The following is a 20,598-nucleotide window of genomic DNA, read 5'->3' on the forward strand; positions in this document are numbered from 1 at the left end:
AAGATACACTACTGGTCGCGCCGCCGGTTGAAGGTTTTGCCTTATGACTGTTTCCTCTGTATTTTTCTCTCAAATGTGATGAAAAACATTGTGTGTAACTCGGGAAGTATGAATATTACTAACTCGAGTCTTTAAATCGCTCCGGCAAGCCGTCGCGATTTAACTTACTCTCGTTAGTAATATTCAACTTCCTCCCCTTGTTGCACAATGTACTATTACCACCTGTGGAACTACTGGAAGCCAGTGATAAACGCATTTTTTGCGTTATAGTTTCCTCGCTACAGTGAGGGGAAAAGTTTTGTGTTACACTCGGGTGCAAATGTATTTTACTTTTCGTGTGTTAAAAAACTCGCAAGTTCAGGATTCTATAAATAACTCGCAAGTTCATGATTCTATAAATAACTATTATACAAATAACTATTATTTCACCGCGCGAAGGTCGTCGCCAATGAATGGGCCGCGAACTCGCGGCCGCTGACATGTACTTGTAGCGCGGCGATAGAATCGCGGAGTGAGCCGCCCCTGGTTTTGTATGCTGCCAAGTTCTCTCTTACATAAATGGCTACCTGCATGATAACTATTGCAGGCAGTGTAATGAGTGTAAGGATTCTTATTTTTAAAGAGTTCTTTGGCCGGAGTGTCTACTGTCTACAGGTACCTGAGCAACGATCCTGACAGCTCGTTTCTGAAAGCAAAAGACCCTCTCCCATTCAGCACAACGTCCCCAGAGCTCCGCACCGTACTGTATTAATGAATGGACAGTGGCGAAATAGCATGTCCGGGCTACTTCTGGAGCCACAGACTTTGCAACTCGACCTAAGGCAAAGCACGCACTGCCCCGACTACCACACGGTTTGTCTACTTGCTGGTCCCATTTTAAGCCCTGATCAATCTTTAAACCTAGGAAAGTAGTCGTGGATGCCTGTTCAAGTATTTTCCCATTAATTATGAACTATCAACGGCGTGGTCATGCGGCCCGAAAGATTAAAATGCACAAAGTGAGTCTTTTTGAGATTTAAAGCTAAGCCATTCCATGCGAACCATTGAGACAGCTGAGTTGTCGTTTCATTCAAGGCTCGCTGAAGACTTTCAGACGTTGGTGCAGTAACTATGGCAGCAACATCATCGGCATACATTAAAATGTTGGCAGCCTGTATCGCAACCGGTAGGTCGTTAAGGAGAAGTGAAAAGTATGTTAAATACTGACGATTCTTGCGCTACGCCCATATTAGTTGCCTCTGAGGGATCTGATCTTATTTTTTCACTATCCCCTACCACAATTGGTACTCATACATATAAGACTTGTCTAGAAGCACAGTATAATAAAGAGTACTATCGTACAGTATGGCCACCCCCACTCCCCGCTGAAAGTGCCGCCAACCCCCTCTCGGTTACCTCACAGTTACCGCCTGTCAATAACACGAACAGTCGACCTGTCATATTAAATTTCACGCATACAAGCATAGTACGTTCACCTACACGATCTAAGACTGTGTGCTAGGAATGCGCCTCTTTCATATATTTGATCCCCAGTGTCCGAGGTGTGCTAAGAAGCAAAGAAGATCGAGTATTATAGAGTTAGAATCAAAGTAAAATGTGTAATCACAGTGCATAGACTGCCATCTCTCGACGTAGGCTTAAGACTTTTGAACCTCAGTTTTGACAATTTGGCCCATATTCTAAGCTTAATATGTTTTAAATTTTCAAATATTAATATTAGCGCCATCTAGCTGAGCCCTTCTTCTGTGTGGTACTGAGGTAAGTAAGTTTTATTCTTAGACTTTATCTGTCTATACGGAGTTATATATGTCTTTGACTAGAAGTATAGGTACTCTAATGAGTATTATTGTATTTAGCGCCGTCTCTCGGCAAAATTTACTAAGTAATTTACGCGACTTGAGACTTGTGCGAACCTTTAGGCATGGAAAGTCACATGAAAAGTTGTCGAAACTAATAATAGATGGCGCTGCATTTGAATTTCTTGACTGATAACTCTAATACTAAATTGAATATACTCTAAGGTAGAGCAGAGTCTAACTGGGGAATTACCTCCGCTTTACAAAAGACCGCAGTCAAGTAGCACTAGACTTTACTCATTGTTGTGTTCCTGCCGGTGAGTAAGGCAGCCAGAGCTCAACGAGGGTGCGGTATGCTGACGACTGGAGGACCTACGGAAGTAATTAGGACAATAGATCCTTCCTCCTTCCTCCTTCCTTCCTTCCTTCCTTCCTTCCTTCCTCCTCCTTCCTTCGGTCCTTTGAGTCGTCAGCACCCAGGCCCCTTCTAAGTACAGGTTTGTACAAGTTTCTAATGAGTCGAGTCGGCAACGCACATGTGCCACTCCTTGAGTGGCAGGCGTCCATATGTAACAGTGACCGCTTTCCATCAGGCGGACCGTATGCATGTTTGCCACCTACGTGGTACAAAAAAAACTCTCGACGAATTCACCTTAAACATTAAAAACTAAATCAAAATCGATTGATTCGTTCGGGAGTATGATGCCAGACAGACATGTCAAGCGTCAAACCTATTATTATTATAACACTCCGTCGTTTTTGCGTTGGTAGTAAAAAACATGAAACCTCCTTCAAAACTATAATAAAACACAACTTTCTATGAAAATCGGTCAAGTGCGAGTCGGATTTCGACATTTCCATACAAAAAGGTCATGAGCGCCTGACGACATGTGATAGCAACGTACACTAGATTTGTACTTTCAAAAATTTGAGTACATTTTGGAAACTATAAGAGATAGAGCAAATAGACTTCAGATTTTGGTTGTCGGTGGCACAATTTTTTTGTTTTCATATATATACACCATTTTTAGTGCAGTTCTAAACAGTCTTAAGCGCCTCTTTTTTAGTAGGAACTTAAGTCATTTTGGCAAATGATTAAAGTTTTTAACAATTTCTAAACAGAAATGAATTTCTTTCTATCTGTCCATGGCGCTCACAAAATTTCAAAACATTTAGTAAGTACTTGCAGCGGCAGTGAGTGAAAATCTCAATTTGAGTTTTTTTCTCTGTCCGACTTACGCTTGACTGTAGATTTCTAATAGGTTTTCCTGTAATTGACAGGTAGAGGGCTATCTCGTGTATTTTTTTGAAAATTTTACGCTAAGTAGTTTCGGAGATAAGGGGGGGGAATGGTCATTTTTTGCTTATTTTCTTAAATTACTTCTAAATTACCAAAATAAAAACTATAAAAAAAATATATTTGAGATGCTTATAAAATGCTCTTTCATTTGATATGTAACACAATATAGTTCTAATAACTTTGATTTTTAGTTTTCAATTTTACCCCCCAAAAGTGCCCCCTATGATTAAATTTCGTTTAATTTCATTTAATTATATTACATGTCCATCTTTGGGCCACAGGTTTACATACGTGTGCCAAATTTCAAGTAAATCGGTCTAGTAGTTTCGGAGAAATCGGCTGTGACAGAGGGACAGACAGACACGCGAGTGATCCTATAAGGGTTCCGTTTTTCCTCTTTGAGGTACGGAACCCTAAAAATCTAGATATTTATTTTAATACTAACTCGGTGATATGGATTCTCAACACCAAAGCTAAGGGTTTCACGGTAGTTTTTATGAATATCATGAAACGTCTTGTGGTGAATAACTTGATTATCTACTGTGTTTCTCTCTCTCTCTCTCTCTCTCTCTCTTTAGCCTGATTCTACCCTTCGGGTGTAGGCCAACGCGCCACTCGTCACGGTTTTGTGCTATCTGTAGCCACTTCTTCCCAGCAGTCTTTTTGATATCGTCCGCCCAACGCATCTGCGGTCTGTGTTTCTACTGTGATATAAATGTTAACATCATTCAGATACTTATCACTACATGTAAGATACTTGTCTTGTTAAGGACTTACGTAAAAGCTCCGAGTCTGCCTAAAACGCTCCGCCTTCTTTCCCAGCGAGTCTTCGTAAGAACGTCTGTACGAATAAAAGACACATTATGTAAACATGTTATTTATGGAAATACTTTATAAACTGAAATTTGGAGTAGGCGCAGCGCAGGTATTTCAAACTCATGTTCAGGTTCAGTTACGGCACAGATCATTTAATACTGCAGGGATAGAAATGGTCTTACTACTACGCATTGTATGTTAATTTTGGGCGGCATTGGCAGGGAAATTACATTGATTATGTCGGCAATTATATGTCGGCAAGTACGACAATTACAATATACAATAGTGCGGAAATCCATGTTAATCATAAACTAGAACATTCCTTTGCTAATCCGCGAATAGCTATTCGCGGATTAGCAAAGGAATGTTCTAGTTTATGATGATAGACGGTGTCATTATGTGATGAAACAGTTTATGTTATTTATTTACTTTGATTATTTGGTAAATATTAGGCAATATAACCGACCCACTGATAAAATCAAACAGGAAACCTGGTGAAATTACATTTAATATTTAGTCAGTCGCAAAAAGGTGCACTAAAATAAGCATAACATGTTTTCGCTATACGGGTATTTATGTTATACATATTTAATAAGAAAATTACCTATTTGTATATAAGTAGTACCCCTAATTAATTAGTCTGTGGTAATTCGTGGAATAAGTATATAAAAATATTCATTTACGTAAAATGCAAGTACACAACCTAATGAATAAATAGTTTTAAGACTTTGTAATTATACCAGATTTATTATATAAGCATCTTTTTTTTAACTTATTAAAAGCACCTACGGAATTACGAGTGTAAGTTAATTTTCATATCGCCGATCGATAGCCGAGCCAAGGGGAGGGCGAAATAAAATGATTGATTTAGTAAGCCTCTCTTTAATAAGCCGTGGCACAAACCAGAATAAAGCTACTCAAGTATCAAGATCTTTAGTGTGTATAATTACGTAACAGTGTTGCCAGCATAGCGTATACTCTAAAGTTTAGAGTCTAAACTCTAACTAATCTAACAACAAAATTAAAATTTTGAAAAAAAAAATTGGACCGATTTTCATTAAACGTGGCTAAGCACTCTCCCGACTAATTCAGCTTTCAAACAAAAAAAAACTAAATCTTAAGCGGTTCATCCGTCCGGGAGCTACGATGCCACAGACAGAGACACACACACAGACAAACAAACAGACACGTCAAATTTATAAAACACCCCGTCGTTTTTGCGTCTGGGGTTAAACTTTTTTAACGACGACAGTGCCATCAATTCTCATAACTCTTCTCTTTCCAAACAAACTCTATTTATAATTAAGCCACGTACTCTCTCCTGCTCGTTCCTACATACACACGTGCGCTACATAGCGTTACGGTGCTGTTACACGGGCAACACAATTTCCAGCAACTCACATACCATTGCCGCGTTTGTTCAATACGCACCAACTGTCTCTGGAGCAAACGCTGCAATGGTAGGTACTTATGTGAATTTCTGGCAATGTGTTGCCCGTGTAACAGCACCTTTACAGTCATGTCCACTCGCCTGTGCCTTGTTCCGAGAGTTCAACTGACACACACCGATGTTATAGATGCTTACAAACAGATATAAACCACGTACATGTAACTCTCTTCTGCTCGCTCCTCATCCTTGATGAGGCCGATGACCCGGGCGCGGGTGTCGCGCGCCGCCTGCAGGGCCTCCGCCAAGCCCTCGCACTGGTGTTTCAGCTGCGTACGTTTCGCTGTCAGTCGAACTGCGAAACATTGAGAGGTATTTTGAAGTTGAGAGACAAGATACTTAAGAGTTGAAAATGTTTTGGTGGAGCAATTTGGTTAAATGTCTTGTAATACCTGATTTATAATAACTTAAGTAAATACAACGTAATATAAAGTGAGAAGATATTCTCACGAACAAGTTAGAACAAAATTGCTCACTTTAGATATACTTTTCGGCGTTCGCCATACAAACGTAGGGTTAATTTTGCTCACTGCATGCATTATTGCTATGCCAATGGACCTCCAGAAGACCTGATCACCCTTAGCGACGAGGCCAATAAATGGCTGATTGGACTTAATTTTAAACCTATGAATGTTTCTGTTCTTTGCCATTACGACTAAAAAAAAATATTTTCAATATTTTAAAACTAATCAATGTAGTTTATAGCTATGCCCTGATCTAATTGATCAAAGTAATAACATAAGTCTGCGATTTATGTATTCGGGCCGATTTTTGAGTCTCACGCGTTCGAATTCAGAAAATTGTCACTGAAAATAATAAGCAAGTCACCGTTTTCAACCGGTATTTTAGTGACAAAATCCCGTATGCGAGATTCAAAAATCGCCCTCATTGACCGTGACCAGATTCTATGATTAATTTTAGATCAGATTGAAGCCAATTTTTTCCTAGTTAAAAGTCTGGACGAGCCTTTAAGCTGATCGGATAAACTTACCATAAACTCAGTAAAAAATGTCTTGACCTTTTTTAAGGATATAATTTAAGAATCTGAATAATTTAACTTTGTAATTCAATGTGTCGTTAAAAATCTAATTTAGGTATATTCAATTCGGTTCAAATATTAGGAACTGAGTCACGCGCGTAGCATACTTCTTGGGAATAAATCAAAACTGCGGATTAATGTCCAAAATTAGGCCTTTAGTTTTGGAACATTTTCAATACGGATAAGTGTGTCATACAATTAAGTGTGTCTGGCTTTAACCAAAGATTACAATACAATACAATACAAATATTCTTTATTGTTCACCAATATAACAAGATTACATCACATAATTTTAATTAACTATGGTAGACAACAGGCGGTCTTATCGCTAAAGAGCGATCTCTTCCAGACAACCTTTGGGTAGTGGAGACAAGACACAAAAAACAACTTTGAGTAGGTGATGCAGTGAGTGATAGAAAACGTCAAATAATCTTAATACTAATAAACATACATAAATAGGAATTAAAATAAACCTAAATATACCGTACATATATAAATACTATAACAACACAGCTACGAATGTACATAGATCAAAAACAATGCGGCCAATAGCGATAGAGGAAAATGAAACAGGACCATCAATAAATATTGTATTATGGAATAGATAAATAATGTTCTTTTACTTGACTTTTAAAAATGTGAAGAGACTTAGCATGCCTGCCTGCCTGAACTGCCTGGAAAGTAAGATTATGGATTTAGTAGATATATCCATCCCATCCCATACAAAAAAATGCGACCGCCTAAAACCCCACCAAAAGTAGATGGCGTCACTACAAATGTCAACTTGCCTTGAGACCACTGTTAGATGGCGTTAAGTGTCACTTTCGAGACATAAATCTTTAAAAGAATGCTTTGATTAAAGTAAAATAGCGGAAGATACGGCACGTCATACTAATTGTCAGCTAATAAATGGCACTACACACTACTACATACAAGCAGACACACACAGCTATGTAAATTTACGCTATTGAACGACAGAGACACACCGATTTATTCCGACGGTAGTGTGAACGAGACAAACGCGCGCATCGAGAAGAGCCTCTTTCCTAGAGTCATGTCAAAGCTCTTTAATAAAGATTTAAAAAAAAGAAATGTCATTGCAAATAATCAAGAAGCGTCAGCAGACAAATTGGAGTATAAGAATTATGCAACATATTTTTTATGAAAACAAAATAAATTACGTATTATTTATTACTTTACTATTTTGCACTGTGGAGCGATGTTTGGTTTGGTGTAAGTAGGGTTACCAAAAAAAAAACATAATTGCAAGTATATTTTTTAATATTTATTACGTCTTATTTTTAAACTAAATTATGAACTTATTCACCAAAATTTAGATGAGTCACTTTTTGCCACAACTGTCAACAATATCTTATTTGATACAGACATTAGAAAAAAGCGCGTGGAGTTCCTCCGCGTGAAAGAAATGAAATTTCGTAAAATTGAGATGAAAATATAAGAGCTTGATGACATGTATCTCACTTAGGGTTGCAAAAAATACGGTTTTTTCTGGCTTAAAACAAACATGAAAAAAAACCGTGAAAAAAAAAGTTTTTTTTCTGGAGTATTTTTTTTCTAAAGTACGAAATCTCAAAATTTGCAAAGCAGTTAATACTTTTATACGTTTTTTTAGACTTTATGTTAACTATTAAACGAATTTTATCAAATTACTTTAAGTTCTGGTCTTATAAAAGTAACATTTACGAAATCTGTAGTTGGTAGTTATCACTATTTACTGTTGGCACGACCGCCTCTCCACGCTGCACGTAGCATCGGGGATTCCCCAATAAACGTTTGTATACTGAATGTTAATCGTATTAAAATGTACGTTATTGTTATTGAAACACGTTACAAGTCACGAAAAACCGTTATTGTCGAATTATTTGTTCATGTGAAAAACCGGCCAAGAGCGTGTCGGGCCACGCTCAGTGTAGGGTTCCGTAGTTTTCCGTATTTTTCTCAAAAACTACTGAACCTATCAAGTTCAAAACAATTTTCCTAGAAAGTCTTTATAAAGTTCTACTTTTGTGATTTTTTTCATATTTTTTAAACATATGGTTCAAAAGTTAGAGGGGGGGGGACGCACTTTTTTTTCCTTTAGAAGCGATTATTTCCGAAAATATTAATATTATCAAAAAACAGTCTTTGTAAACCCTTATTCATTTTTAAATACCTATCCAACAATATATCACACGTTGGGGTTAGACTGAAAAAAAATATCATCCCCCACTTTACATGTAGGGGGGGTACCCTAATAAAACATTTTTTTCCATTTTTTATTTTTGCACTTTGTTGGCGTGATTGATATACATATTGGTACCAAAAATCAGCTTTCTAATGCTAACGGTTACTGAGATTATCCGCGGACGGACGGACGGACGGACGGACAGACAGACATGGCGAAACTATAAGGGTTCCTAGTTGACTACGGAACCCTAAAAACATATTTAGAAAAAATATCATAATGCTCGGTTTTTTTTTTCATAATTCTGAAAAAAAAAACATTTGGTTTTTTTATTTGCAACCCTAATCACACTATTATAACTCACAACACACTATTACTTTTTGAAAATAGAATAGATGGCAGAAATTGATGGAACTAAAATAGTGACCTCATATTTTTTCTTTAAGACAAACTTTATTAAAATTGCTTACGATAGGGTATTTTCCTATACTTAGAATAATAGTTATTTACAAAACTTTTCCCCTCACTATAGCGAGAAAAGTCGAGGCGTCCAGTCTGGCTCTTGTCGTTGTTTACGCACTACAATACGCCTTTTGTGTCTGACAAGTTCATCTCCAGGAAAACTAGAAAACAAATAAACATATTTGGTGCGAGTGAAATAAAAAAAAATCTTGTTGATAAGGCAAGCATTTTTGCAACAAACTTTAGTTGATCATCATTTTATTATTTGTAAATAAAAATAACAAAATAATGTACTACTAAAGTTTGTTGCAAAAATGAGGTCAAATATTATTTAACAAAAAAATAATAGGCTACTTGACTCTTTTTCAAAATATGTCTTATATTATTAATTACTGTCTAATTAAACGAAAAAAAATAGTACCATATTTTATTACGACTTAAAAACCCGCAAAAAAATATTTAAAGTTTACTTTTACTTCATCAGGCAAAAACAACATCAGCTATATTAATCTATAGAATATCTACAAGTATAAGAATAGATACAAGTCTCTTTTATTTCGGAAATTCGATTAAAGACATTATAGACCAGGCTCAGGCCGACCTTAATCTACTTAATGAATGGTTTCAGAAAAACCTTTTGACAATAAACATAAATAAAACAAACTATATACTTTTCGTCGCTAAAAATAAAAAAGTTTCCGGTCATGAACCTTTAAAAATAAACAATAAAGTCATCAAAAAGGTCGACAAAGAAAAATATCTTGGCCTTGTATTGGACAAAAATCTAAATTGGAAGAGTCACATCGAAAAAATTAAGTCGAAAATAACATCATTAACAGGAGCACTCCGAAAGAATGCCCAATGTTATCCAAAACAAGTAAAATATACAATCTATAACAGTCTGATACAACCCCACATTAACTATCTCATTGAAATTTGGGGATCGGCCGCAAAGTGTCACCTCAATTTGGTACAAATAGCCCAAAATAAGTTAATAAAAGCACTATTTCAATACGATTACCGCACACCAACAAAAAAAGTCTATGCAGAAACAGGCATAATGAATATTCGCCAAACGTATATATACAACACATGCATTTTAATCAGAAAAGTCATTAATAATAATATACACGTGCAAATTGGTTTCACAAAAAAACAACATCACCAAAAGATTAAATTAAGAAATGCCAATGACCTTGTATTGCGTACGCCAAGGACTAACTACGGGAGAAAATGCATTCTCTACGATGGCGCAAAGTTATATAACGACCTACCAGCAAAGCTAAAGGAATCAAAAACTTTATACATATTTAAAAATGACTTAAAAAAGCACATCAAAGTAAAAATAAATTAACAAATATAAAAAACTTAAAACAATATCAATTTAAGTTACTGTATAATATGTATAATGGTTGTATGTAAAAAATAAAAATAAAAACTATTAATCGTCCAATCCACTATGTAAATATATATACACATTGACATAACATAATAGCAATTCTTGATAGAAAACTAAAATTTCTAATAAAATTAAAATGAAAATTATTTATCAATTCTAATATGTCCATTAATTCTTCTAAATCTATTAAATTTTAATTATTGGCCTACTAATAATCATTATACTCATATAATAATTGTATTTTAACGTAGGTATTCAATTAATAATTAATTGTAATGAAAACATTGTTTATATCAAATATATAAATAATAGATCGCTCATAAAATCCATACTGAACACCAGCTAATAATGAATAAATCAATGAATATAGTCTAGTCAATTATACATTACAATAAAAAGCTTATAATTAATTTATTCATATAATTACAAAAAAAAAAAAAACACTCTCTTAAGTGTTTATACTACACCCAATGAACGCAATTTACAGCGAGGCCACATCTAGTTGTTTCTGTTCAACGTTTTCCTTAGCGCCGGTCCGATCAACATGCGAGTGCCGCGCCGCGCGCCCTGTTGTCCACTTACCCTCAACCACAAATAATGATTCTATGTATCTACCTATGTGTGAATGTGAATTTTAAACTTGTCATTTTTATTTTTGTATGTAGCTCTTGTCGTGTATTTTGTTAGCATTAATAATATTTATATTCTCATTTTAAGTGAATTGTACAAATTCTTATGGGAATAAAGAATCTTTAAACCTATCTATGACATGACGTCAGTATATTTAGAAAAAATATTTCACATTGTCACACCCGTCAACGACTATGAATTTTAATACAATAGAGGTTGCTTCTATGGAGATCAGATTACTACCTCTAATTTCCATAGTTGATCTGAATTATGTGACGTCACTCCATCGGCCAACACCGTGTTCGGAGTCCATAATTAAAAAAAATATATACACACATCTTTAATTAAAAATACGCAGTCATCACGCACTTTTAATGCCCGCAGGCTATAAATATTGATTTCTTAAGTCAAATACTACAGAAAACAATAACTTGATGTGCTAAATTCGATACGAGTCTAGTAGCCTATTAATCAACCAGGTAAAAGTTTTATTATATGAATTATTTATTATGATCAATATTTTATGCTGACGCTACCGCGAAGGCAAATCTCAAAAGGCAATCTTTGAGCGTCATTAATGTATCATGCGTATTTGGTCGCACGTCAATGAAACTTATATTTCTATCCCGCTCTGCAAAATGGCCGTCAAAACAAAGACTGAATTTATAAATTATCTTAGAAAATATTTTTTTTCATGTACTTACGAGTGAAATGTGATTCCCTGCGATTTGTTTTTCCTTTTAGAATGGTTTGTGCAACGCATAAAAGCACACGAAAGCATTTTGGTTACGTTTTACCAATAAAAAATAATTTATAATTTCCTCACGTTACACGTCTCACGACATCCGATGCGCACGCAGTGCTGATTGCAACTGAAAGCAATCAAGCGACGGGAGCTTGATTTTTGAGGGCCACATTTGAGTGGCGCGTCACCTATCTTCCGCTATTTTACTTTAATCAAAGAAAGAATGTAATGAATTTTAGGACTCGTAACGCCATGCATGTACCACATTGAAAGTTAGTCTAGATATATTATTATCGACAATTACAAACCGTCAAGATGTTGCTTTATAATATAATTAATAAATAAAGAGTTTTTTTGTGTGTAGATTATTATAAAAAGGAGATTGTCCATTTTGGTTTCGCTCAGGAACCTTTGCGTATACGTTACAGACAGACAGGTGTAAATTATTTACGCATTTTGTTATGAAAAACGATATAATATACGGCTTAAACAAAACGGGGAATATAAATCCATAACAAAAAGGCCTTGTGTTGCTTAATTCCGTGATTCAATATAATATTTATTTACAAAAGCTTTGCCGCCATCGACGTCTTAATCAGCTTTGACATAAGACTGAAACTCAAACAGTAGTCTTTGGAGTCATAATGTTTTTACACTAATGAATGACAAGTCTAGGAGGTTTTCCACGAACGAGTTTGCGATATGTGGCTATAATATATATGTCACTCTATATGCATGAATAGGACTAAAAGAGAAAGATGTCCGCAAAATGTTAACCCAGGTGACAGCAAAAGGCCCTCTGTATTAACTGTCACCAAACTGACACTGATTGTCATGACCAACATGTAGTAGGTGGTATGCCCTACGAGCGTAGCTGATAAAATACGAAATCCCGTTTAATCTTTGTAGGTATGGAAAAACAGCGACCGAACCGAGGCTCGACCGTTCTTGACGTTTTAGAATAGGTTACTTGACAGGGTAAAGTCACGAATAATCCCTGTCACTTTTGGTTCTTTCATTTCCAGTAAATATCATCGGCGAAACGAAAGCCCACAGACTTCGCTGGTTCGGTCATTTGATTAGAATGGGAAACGATCGGGCAGTCAAGAGAGCGATCTTGTGTCGACCGGCTGGTGGCCGTCCGGCGGGTCGACCCAGGTATCGCTGGGAGGACAGTGTGGCGGCGGATCTGCGTCAGCTACACTACAAGTTGTGTCCGTCAGGATGGCGTGAGAGATGTCTGAATAGTCACAACATTTGCACCAAATAACTGTACCTAAACTGTACCTATAGCGAAGAAAACTGTACCTCAAGCAATTAAATATTAAATGGATAATCCTTACATAGGATACATCTAGGCTCCGGACATTTTTGTTTCCTCCTAGTCGCGATTCTAGACAATATTTACTCCACGCAGCTGAAGTTTACCACATGCGATATTCTTCACAGTCATTATTTCTACACGATCTTGACTCTACCTAGTCGCGATTTCACACAATATTGTTTCCGCACAACTGAAGTTTACCACATTCGCTATTCATCACAGTCATTACTTCTACACGATCTTGACTCTACCTAATCGCGGTTTCACACAATATTTATTCCACGCAGCTGAAATTTACCACATGCGTTATTTTTCACAGTCATTATTTCTACACAATCGTGACTCTACCAAGTCGCGATTCTACACAATATTGTTTCCACACAACTGAAGATTACCACATTCCTTATTCATCACAGTCATTACTTCTACACGATCTTGACTCTACCTAGTCGCGACTCTACGCAATATTGTTTCCGCACAACTGAAGATTACCACATTCGTTATTCATCACAGTCATTACTTCTACACGATCTTGACTCTACCTAGTCGCGATTTCACACAATATTTATTCCACGCAACTGAAGTTTACCACATTCGTTATTCTTCACACAATTATATTACTATACAATTGTCGCAACCCTATTAATGTACAACATCGGTCACATCTCTGATAGAAAGGCACCCATATGTGAGTACAAAGATAATAGAATTTCACTAGATATAGTTTACGGTGAAGGTTTATGGCCCCGAGTTTCCATGACGTTGATTTGTTGTTACGTACTCTTTCTCTTCGAATAATGCATAATGTTTTCATTCACTTGTGTTGATTTATAAGTACTCAATAAAGACAATTATTTGTATATGTCGCAGGGGAATGGCCAAACGGCCATGATGTCAAAATGGCGAATCCATTTCATCATTTCTCTAGAAAATTTCAGTCATTTGACTAAATCCCTGACTCTGTTTAGTTAAATCACAAAATCGCCCAATAGATACGCCGCGTTTCGTCATTTCCCTAGATTTGTTTAGCGATTTGATAAAATCCCTGAACCACGACAGTAAGTTGACGAAACGGGTTTATAAAGTCAACTAGTTTTATCATTTCTCTAAACAAGTTCAGTGAAAAGACAAAATGTTTTAATAAATAATATAATAATTTAAAATAAAATATTTTTAGTTTTGCTTCTTCACTTATTCTATTTTTTTCTTATTTATTGAAAAAAAAAAAACTCTTAAAACGGATTCAATTGAGTATAATGTCTTCATGGGTCAGATCAGATAGCGAGCTAAAATGAGTGCAGTGAAAATTCGCCCACTGATTTTACCAGTGCAGTCACTCATGTCAATGCAGGGCAGCTTGTGGCGAGCTGTTGAGGAACAGCGACCTCACGTACCCAAGTGCTCCTGGGGAGTTCTGTTATCCATGAGGTGGGTGGATGGGACAGTGCACTCTACCCTGTGGCTTGCCTGTACTGGCCGTCCAGAGTCATTAAGTCGTTTGCTCCATGGCCTAAGACGCGAGTTGGCACAGTGGCTTAACAGCTACTGGGTAGAAAGCGGAGTACAGCTCTCGATAACCTTGAGCTCTCACATCGGTTTTGCCCTTGCCGGAATATCAATAAAATACGGAGCTCGATTACATGTGTTTATTGTTCAAACGCAACTTACAGACTACTCAATACAAGGATGATACATGACATATATATCTATAGATACACTCATACACCACACTCAATAACCAAGTTCATTTTAGATTCCATTAACTCTCAAATAGTCCTTACACGATGGCGGGTGCTGCCTCTGCGTTCGTCCCATGACATGGGCAAGGGCAGCATCTCCTCGTAATCCCCTTGACATTTCATTAAAGTGTCAAAAGGGACTCTAATCGTTGGCTTCAGCTTCGCGCACGTCGCCCAAAGGTCCAGAAAACCCTATGGTTTCCGTGTTGGGGTAGACATACAAATAATTAAGATTCAGTTTACAAACACCTAATATTTGATTAAAATTTTTAAAAAGAACTTTGATACCTATTTTGACATTTTATTTTACCATGTCACTAATCCAGTAAGAGATTTAATCAAATCAAGTGAAAAAGGCAAGAATCTAATAAATCTAATTGGATATATTAGATTCTTGCCTTCGTCATTTCATGAAACAAGTTCAGAGATTTGTTCAAATCACTTACAAGTTGAGACTTTATCATTTCCCTAATTTTGTTTATCGAAATGTTAAAACGAATTGACTTTGTAAGTTCGTTTCGTCAACTTACTGTCGTGGTTCAGGAATTTTATCAAATCGCTAAACAAATCTAGTGAAATGACGTAACGCGGCGTGTCTATTGGGCGATTTTGTGATTTGACTAAACAGTGTAAGGGATTTAGTCAAATGACTGAAATTTTCTAGAGAAAGGATTCGCCATTTTGACATCATGCGTGATTTGATCATATCCCTTAGAGATTTGATCAAATCTCCGTTTTGGCCATTTCCTTGCGACATATACAAATAATTGTCTTTATTGAGTATAAATCAACACAAGTGAACGAAAACATTATGCATTATTCGAAGAGAAAGAGTACTTAACAACAAATCGACGTCATGGAAACGCGGGGCCATAAACCTTCACCGTAAACTATATCTAGTGAAATTATATTATCTTTGTACTCATATTTGGGTGCCTTTCTATCAGAGATGTGACCGATGTTGTACATTAATAGGGTTGCGACAATTGTATAGAAATATAATTGTGTGAAGAATAACGAATGTGGTAAACTTCAGTTGCGTGGAATAAATATTGTGTGAAATCGCGACTAGGTAGAGTCAAGATCGTGTAGAAGTAATGTCTGTGATGAATAACGAATGTGGTAATCTTCAGTTGTGTGGAAATAATATTGCGTAGAGTCACGACTAGGTAGAGTCAAGATCGTGTAGAAGTAATGACTGTGATGAATAACGAATGTGGTAATCTTCAGTTGTGTGGAAACAATATTGCGTAGAATCGCGACTAGGTAGAGTCAAGATTGTGTAGAAATAATGACTGTGAAAAATAACGCATGTGGTAAACTTCAGCTGCGTGGAATAAATATTGTATGAAACCGCGACTAGGTAGAGTCAAGATCGTGTAGAAGTAATGACTGCGATGAATAGCGAATGTGGTAAACTTCAGTTGTGCGGAAACAATATTGTGTGAAATCGCGACTAGGTAGAGTCAAGATCGTGTACAAATAATGACTGTGAAGAATATCGCATGTGGTAAACTTCAGCTGCGTGGAATAAATATTGTCTAGAATCGCGACTAGGAGGAAACAAAAATGTCCGGAGCCTAGATATATCCCGGATAGGATATATATCAATAAACTGTACCTCACTAAACTGCCAATAATAACATTTAAATCACACGTGATATCGGTCAAATCAACAACATTTTTTTACTGCTCTCATTTACTGAAATAAATGAGATGATGAAATGATAATATTATTACAATATATCATCATTAGGCCTTATGCATCTTTACAGATGATTTAAGCAGCATCTCTGATCGAGCGACAGCGCCGTTTGTGGCCATATCGATACCTCCTAAGTATACTGAGCTAACTGCAAAATCACAATTTTACAGGAGAGGCATTCAAAGGTATAATGTGTTGTAACTAAAGTATGCGTAAAGATATCTTTATCAAACTTATAAGTATTTTATATGAATATATCCTAGTCTTATCTGCATTCATAGAATATACCTATAAATAATAGTTTTTGAGATAACTGTAGATACTCCAGTTTACGTGTAATCGACTTGCTGTCATTCTTGGTATACTGGATCAAGTACCACTTGCTCCAATATACGTCGTGGCATAATAATAGAGGATAATCAATATATTTGTAAAATAAAATACTTTTTTTACATAAAATATATGACAAGGTACTTTGTTTGATATATATACTTGTATAGTAGGTAATATACTTGTATGTATAGTAGGTAAGTACTCGTTTTCCATTGATGTACTTACAATCATACTTACAATCACGCCTGTATCCCATAAAGGGGTAGGCAGAACATATGAAACTACTAAAGCTTCAGTGCCACTCTTGGCAAATAAGGGCCAAGGGGTTCCGTTGATGTGTTATATCTATAACGATTTATCTGTAATGTGAAACAGTAACTTGTGGGTATTATGTTATTTTTATTATATTTATATATATGGGTGTGTATATACAGATATGTATATTGAATCTGTTTCTATAATATGTTTTTTTTAATAAGTAAATGTTAAAACACGAAATTATATAGAATCAAAATCATTTTTTATTATGTAAGAAAATCAACACATTAATCACATACTTCATACATCATTCGTATGGTTGCATTTATGTTTTATAACAAAAAAATATACTTAATCAGATACTACCTACATATTGTTTTCTTAAGAACTGGATTTCTTATTTTAGTCAGTCAGCGGTAGGTAGCTACTAAAAAATACAACGCAATTCACTTTTGGACTGTATACATATAAATCAACAAAAAAATATATCGTTACTTCGAAACTAAACAACAGTTTTGCCTACATTTAATAAAGATATATTTTCTTATAAATAAGAATATAGGAACTGTTTCAATGGTTTAATTTAGGAATCTCAAAAGAGATCACGTTTTTTCTATAATATAGGTACCTTAGTATACTTAGTATAGGTACCCACCTATAGGGTAGACCGAGGCTATTCGGATGAGCGGGCAAATCGGATCAAGGTCCGAAATCTCTTAGTATATTGCAAATTTTTTAAAAGTAATCGATCGAAGACAAAGAGGGATAGTGTGGCTCAACTGAAGTGCGATTAATTTGAAGAGATTTTCAAAACACTAAGAGATTTTGGACCTTGATCCGATATACCCGGTGATCCGATTAGCCTCGGTCTACCCTATTGAAAGGATTAAAAACATAAATCTTTGTTAATTGTTTTAAACAATATATCTAACTTAAAGGTACTATAACTTAAAGGTACGTACCCTAAGAATTTAATCAGTCTTATTTGAGTATTATAAAACAATAATTATGGCACTCGATAGTAGGTAAATTACCAATCACTTTCGTTTTCCCACATGTTTGTTTTTAATCTATGTAGGTAATTAAACTGTTGTAAAAATCATGATATTGAGTTGGAATAGTACCACGTTGACATAAAATTTATTACTGGCGACTTTTCTTTTTGAACATATCGTTTTTCCGACTCAAGTCTTGGCTTGATCGATTTTTGTTCATGTACATCTGCAACTACCAATAATTTTTCATATTCCACTACATTTAGGTGAGGAACAGCTGCGCTCCACTGAAAAATCATCGAAAAGTACACTTTCAGAAAAGTCCACTGGCACTAGAGGTTCCAACTCAATTCCAAGTCTTGGCGAGTTTTGCGATATACAGCTTTGATCTGATGCTATATCTTTGAAAAGTGTACTTTCAGTACTCAATACTCCCTGTTCTATATGATCTAAGTTATATTATAATCGTTATCGGCATAATCTACCCCATAGTGTTACGTGAAAACAAGCGCCTGTTGCAAATTGATCGGCAAACATACATGTCATTCATTGAATTATATGAGAGCAGTAAAAAAAAATGTTGTTGATTTGACCGACATCACGTGTGATTTAAATGTTATTATTGGCAGTTTACTGAGGTACAGTTTAGGTACAGTTTATTGATATATGTTCCAGAACATAGTTCCCACACGTTGCGGCGATACACGGCTATGCGCGCCAAGCTGACGTCAGAACGGCGTGTCTATGTAACTATCTATTTAATGCTTGATTGCTTGAGGTACAGTTTTCTTCGCTATAGGTACAATTTAGTACAGTTTAGGTACAAGTATTTGGTGCAAATTTTGTGACTATTTAGACATCTCTCACGCCATCCTGACGGACACTACAAGTCGGTGACTGGCAAGAGGCTGCGCAGGATCGGGACAGGTGGCAGTCTCTCATTTCGGAGGCCAGGATTCGCTTTGGAACGTTGAGCCAAAATATTTAGTTTAAGTACCTAGTTTATTTCAAGTAACCTTTTGGGAGCGCTGTTAATTTTCTCTTTACAATGAATGTAATTTTCAGTGAACTTAATCTAAGACGTCAAAGACCATGGTAAAACTTCGGATCGGGATACTGGCAGACAATGTTTTAACAAAGGCTTCTCTTTTATTTTCAAGCTTTAAAGTAATTCATGGAATCGATGTTTTTCTACAGTATTAAATAAATAAAATCTTAATCCAGCTTAGCAGACAAACTCTCAAATAAGTACAGTACCGGCCAATAATTTGTGATTATTCCTTTGAAATTGAAATTTATTTCAGGTCTATCGACCCATATTTTATACAATTAACTTAAAACTAGGTTATTTATTTTTTATTATAGATTAGGCACATACAATTTAACACTATAATACAATGGAATTATTAAAATAAAGTTTTTTTTTTTTATTTTGAATTACATTACGATTCCAATAAAATTAATAAAACTAGTAGCCCTTTGAGCTAGCGATAAAAAAAGCATAAATTGCAGAGTATATAGAAATTATTTTATTATTCCAGCTTTTTGAGTAATATGCTGTCTTCTATGTATTTTGGGTCCATATTGGCTCATATAAAATTATTGTTTATACCGATTTGTGCTCCGAATGATCATTTCTCATAATTTTACTTATCATAATTTTGTTTCATTATTATCAATAGTACTACTATCACTGTTCATAATAATTATTTAGCCGAAAATTTTTAATCATAAATTCTATACAAATATTTAATATCATTCATAACTTTGTGTTTAAGAAAATCGTTCATCATAAAATTATTTAAAAAATTTTGGGGAAGTTCTATGAAAAGTTTGTGCCATTTATAGAAGCGCGTTTGGAGCTTTTACAGTGACATATAGAATCTGCATTAAAAAGTCGTTTCTGGTTTGCTCACGGTCAACCTAACACGCTCCTCCTCGCTACGCTCGTCGTCGCACCTAACTGGACTGTAAACTCTCACCACCATCTTTAATATTTCCTTTGGCGAAAGATCATGGACCCAGGCTAGCCTACCCATCAGGTTAGGCGGCTTGGGCATCCGTAAAATTTCTAGTGTGGCGCTGCCTGCGTTCTTGGCTTCTGTACACGGTGCTCAAAACCTCATCGGGAAAATTTTAGCCCCTTCCATTGGGGTCCTAGAGGCTGCACACTGTACCGAGGCCAAGAATGTTTGGCAGCTAACATGCCCAAACACAGACCTGCCTGTCAACCCATGTTCGCAAAAGCAGTGGGACGGGCCTCTCTGCCATCTAACAAGGGACCGTCTCCTGGAGACGGCTCTTGATTCGGCGGATCGGGCTCGCCTCCTCGCTACCGCGGAATGGGAGTCAGGTCTGTGGCTACATACACTCCCATCCACCACAATAGGGACATTGCTGGACAACACCACATTCCGATTAGCCA

At 36.0% G+C, this 20,598-nt stretch overlaps 1 protein-coding gene across 1 annotated transcript in view; it reads right to left on the bottom strand.

Annotated features, from left to right (window-relative positions):
• The window catches only part of LOC125229868 (octopamine receptor-like), a 77,956-nt gene that overhangs the window by 20,755 nt on the left and 36,603 nt on the right, over nucleotides 1-20,598 (bottom strand). The window contains exons 5-6 of the mRNA XM_048134806.1: nucleotides 5,519-5,654; nucleotides 3,874-3,937 (exon numbers count right to left, since the gene is read on the bottom strand). Coding sequence (XP_047990763.1) covers nucleotides 3,874-3,937; nucleotides 5,519-5,654 — 200 coding nt within the window. The remainder of the gene's footprint in view (nucleotides 1-3,873; nucleotides 3,938-5,518; nucleotides 5,655-20,598) is intronic.

This window comes from Leguminivora glycinivorella, chromosome 9, assembly GCF_023078275.1.
Source record: "Leguminivora glycinivorella isolate SPB_JAAS2020 chromosome 9, LegGlyc_1.1, whole genome shotgun sequence".
In the NCBI taxonomy this organism is placed as follows: domain Eukaryota; kingdom Metazoa; phylum Arthropoda; class Insecta; order Lepidoptera; family Tortricidae; genus Leguminivora; species Leguminivora glycinivorella.